The 4573-nt window shown below is 43.5% G+C and overlaps 1 protein-coding gene across 1 annotated transcript in view; it reads right to left on the bottom strand.

The window, feature by feature from the left end:
- LOC116392399 (neurobeachin-like) overlaps window positions 1–4189 on the bottom strand; it is a 47586-nt gene extending 43397 nt beyond the window's left edge. Inside the window, exon 1 of the mRNA XM_031863819.1 lies at window positions 3489–4189. Within this exon, the coding sequence (XP_031719679.1) occupies window positions 3489–3761 (273 nt within the window). The 5' untranslated portion in view covers window positions 3762–4189. The remainder of the gene's footprint in view (window positions 1–3488) is intronic.
- Between the last annotated feature and the right edge of the window lie 384 nt (window positions 4190–4573).

Genomic DNA, 4573 nt, shown 5'->3' on the forward strand with positions numbered 1-4573 from the left:
TATATATATATATCTCAACTCAAACAAAGCAGTGAGGGCATATACAAGACCGACAATCTGTGCATTTATCATTGAAAGTATCTCATATCCAGACAGGCAATTTAAAGTTATATCAAAATGAGCAATAAGTGGGCCTCTGTATAGTAAGGACTGAGCAAGTAACAGCATCAACTGTAACCATTTGGCAGGTTTTTTTTATACATACATACATACCAACACCAATAATGTAGACATTTATCAGTCCACTTCTGCAGCACAATCTTTTCCCTTTTACCTGCTCGGTATCCAGATTCATATTCTCAAACACTGCACACTGTACCCGTTTGTAGCTTTTCTCACACAGTCCCTTGAGACACATAAGCAAATGTAGTCGCAAACAGACAACATAATCAGCTAAGTGCAGGAGCAACAAACAAACTGTATTATGCCATATTTTGACAGATTGGGTAAAATATGAACATGTGGAGCACAAGTGAACGAATGGATAATTCGATAATGTAGGAGTGGTTTGATCCTTTTTTTCTTTTTTCAACCATGCAAACATTGCAACCACTAGAATCCATGCAACTGGTATACAATTCAAGTAGACCAGCTCCTGTTCTTTATGAAGGAGTCCACCGCTTCTAACACACACCTCCTAGAGGTGACGTTGATACTGAAAGAACAGAATGTCCATGAAGCATCAGGTTAAGGAGGCTGAAATAAGCTCGGTGATGACGGACCTGACATGACAGCATTTCCTTTGTGTAAACAGCCAGTTACTGACAGCACCAAGTGTGTTACTCCCACATGTCAGGATCAAGATGGAGATGTGCTGTGAAAGCTTTTCTTAATTTTATAGGTCACACTGTCTTCTATTCACATGTCTCTCTCCGTTATCCATCAGATCACACTTGACTTTGATCATGAAGATGAGGGCTGTGGAGTAAGGCGACGTTCTCTTTTGTCAGAGAAGTTCATTGAATGATTCATACAAAGTGACAATTAGCTAAGTAGAAATATCCACTCCCATTTCCTCATCTCGGAGGAAGCAGCGAGTCAGCTGACGGCTCGCAGAGGGGGGGTGACTACTGTAAATTGCACATCTGGGCACGAGACAAATCCACTTCATGGTTAGAAGATAACACGCCACGGCGTGTTGCTTGTACCAAATGTGATTAGGTGCAAGACTTCTATTTCGGTTCAGAGCTCTAAAGCCTCACATGTGCAGCTGATGATCCAGCTGAAAAGACAAACAAACCTTCACACCTTAGGGACAAGATTTTGTATACATTTAATAGTATAACTCGGTTATCATACACGCTATCCTATTTCGACCAAGTAAGTCGATTACTGTTGCCGACTACTTTGTGGGGACATTTCAAGCCGAAGACGACACGTTATTCCCTTGATATTATAATATTGAAATGAAGTGATGATAATATATTATGAGGATTACTTTTGTTATGTGTGTGTATGCAAACTTGGTCTATAAACAAACAAACTGTCCAGAGTATTTTGACTCCTGCTCGTAATGAGTTTGGAAAGTCTAAAGATCCCCAAGACCCTGAACAGGAACAAAGCAGTGAATGAATTAGTTCATTTCATTCAGATTAGAAAAAAAAAAAAAAAAAAATAAAAAAAAATAAAAAACTAGCACAGAGCGAAGCACAGAGCTGTGGTTCTATCTGAGGGAGTTTTGTGTCTGATTCAATTAAGATTCACTTTTCATAAATCAAATGACATGCCTGATGTCAAATCTCTAAAACTACAGGCCAGTTAACCAACAACAACTGCAGCTCAATAACATTTTAAAAAGATACTGTTTCATGGAGGATCCTGGTCTGAACATCTAACTACAATGTTTCCAAGACGCACCTGAGAGAAGGAGGAAAACATTTTTCCATTACTCCGCAAATTGGACCCCACGAGATGCAGTTACGGATCCTTCTGGATCGTCGGGCCCTCTCTACACTTCAAAAATAACCTGAAACTTATAAGCATAGAAATTGCTGTAGTCGAGGCATTTTACAGACAGCAGGGTTGTTTTGCGTGACAGCTTTCTCTGCCCTCTTCCCTGGCTAGTATTATTCATGCACATTTTGCGATGTAGATGAAGAGGCAGATATAACAACAATTACTGTGTCATCTGGTGACTGGTCCCGAGACAGCTGGATTATATGTGGTTCATTTGTATGCACATAATTTGGGTGCAAATTGTGTTTCTGTTTACAAACATCTGGCAGAATCAAATGTGCCCGATATCTCAAATAGCTAACCACAGCAAAGCACAAATAGCCTCTTAATGATATCTGTCATTCAAATGTTTGCCACCTGTATGTGACCGACACATGTTTGGATAAAGTGCACGTTATAAATAAGAGCATGCATAAATGACTTTGAAATTTAAAAGGAGGAGTAAAAGGCAGCTGTGACATCACTCATCTGCCTTCAATGAATAAAGTGAAATGGAGAAATTATATTATATTTCATAAACAAGATGGTGCACCGTCTTGACAATACGTGTTGTAAAAAAACAGTGGCGACTACAGTGGCTTATTTCTTGTGAGCATTTGTCTGTGACCATAGCACTGCACAGGGAGAGGGGGCAAGGTGTCACAGACTCCAGCTATTGCAGTACAACTCGTGTCCGAACATGCCAAAGGCTACAATTTGTCTTGCTCCACAGAGTGGATTTCTGTTGTGCCAGAACAGGTCATAATTAATCTCTGGTGTGCCAACAAGGGGAGGCCGACTATTGCAAACAGGCTCTGTATGGTGTGGCATTCCTGCAGATGGTCAAGGCAAATGGCGTGAGCTGGCTCTACAGTGTCGGCATATCAGTCGGCTGCAGGCGCTGGTCACACCATCAGTTCAAACACTCCCCATGCTTGTTTGGAAAGTGGAGAAAAGGCATAGCTTCACACAAGATATACACGTTATTGAGTCAATATGAATCAGGGAAGAGGGTGATGGCCACGCATACTCATACTCGAGTTAGGAGAAGGTCCAGCAACAATACTCGTCGTCTTTACAACACGCTCCCACACACAGCAGCAGCAGCATGTGTTTCAACATAAATACAGTTTGAATGTAATTATGGCCCAACAGATAAACTATAAGTACTCACAAAACACTCCAATACAAGCAGGTGTGCACTTCTCCCCTCACTGACATCATCCACACCGGTGTGCCTCATTTACAAGGAAGTTGGGACTTTGTTGAACTTGAAAACTTCACCCCTGGCTTTGCATTAGCATCCCCTCATCCCTCAAACCACCTCGTTACAGTGTGCATGTGGGACTTTTGAATACTGCTGGTCACTCAAATGTTCCGGGGCACTTATATCAGTACGGCAAAACAATTGATAATCATTTGTACAGCCTCGGCGTCAAAATAGCACAATGTTGCCATTATGTCAGTTATTGTTGCCATTGAACAGCACTCCGGGTTAGGAATAAAGCAATAAGGTATCATAGAGTGAGAGGAGGGGAAACACGTTTACTTACCAAATTCAGCACCGTTTCAACAATATCCCGGTTGTTAACCTCTCCAACCTGGATCAGTCCGATGACAACAGCAAATTTCATTCGGATATTCCGGATCGGGACCGATGGATTGATAATCCCAGCCGGGAACACCATTGAACCTGAGCCGGACATCATCGTTGTCTCACCGGCGGCAGCGGAGACTGCAGCCGCGAGTTGCCTCTGACCGGGAGGAGGATGTCGGTCCGAGAGCGACATCGAGCCCGGCATTGTCACCGGTCTCTCGCTTGTCATTTCCACCCGGACCGGGCGGCTTCAGACTCCAGTTACACGCTTTCTCCTGGCAATAAATCCAATCACAGCTCTGGAGCACCAAAAAATTTAAAAAAAATAAGAATAAATGAGAGAGGAGAACACTCGCGAACAGAAAACACAAACAAGAAATCACTCTCTGTCAGTAAAATCCACTCCCGAGAGTTCCGGTGAGAGAGTCCGGTGTGTTTTGTTAACTGAGCAGAGCGACCAGCGATGTGTGCACAAAGCTGTGTGTGTGTGTATGTGAGAGAGTGCCGCTCTCTTAAATGCGTGTCTCCCACGTCTGTGCCGCTGTCACCGCCATGTTGCCGCCCCCTGCCTGCGGTTCCACTCACCACGCGTGCGCTGGCTGCAGTGATGGAGCTGGAGAGCTCTGTCCACCTGGCAGGTGGCGAAGCAGCCGAAGGGCGGAGTGCTTCGTGGAGAGTCCAGCATGCTGGCCGAATAAAAAAACAAAAACAAAAAAAGATTATGCTGCCATCCACAGCCATGTCACAAGTCCTGTCTGTCTGTCAATTAAGCCAATCCGGCTGCAAGTTAAACTAAAACGAGCAATATTCCGCATAATGCGTACTTAGCTACAGCATGGGAATTTAGCTTCATTCCGAAACAAACTTTATAGGAGCTGAATTTAACATTCTGAACATGAATATGGCAGCAAACAAGTAAAGACATAGTGGAGTGTTGTCCACCTGAGCAGAGAAATAAGGCGCTTTCCCTGTGTAGTTGTCGGGCTAGCCGCGTGTGCTTTTAGTGCATTGAGGGTTAGCTCGGGCCTTCTGCTTTGCATC

The sequence above is a fragment of the Anarrhichthys ocellatus genome, unplaced genomic scaffold, assembly GCF_004355925.1.
Source record: "Anarrhichthys ocellatus isolate YVR2014 unplaced genomic scaffold, GSC_Weel_1.0 scaffold29, whole genome shotgun sequence".
In the NCBI taxonomy this organism is placed as follows: domain Eukaryota; kingdom Metazoa; phylum Chordata; class Actinopteri; order Perciformes; family Anarhichadidae; genus Anarrhichthys; species Anarrhichthys ocellatus.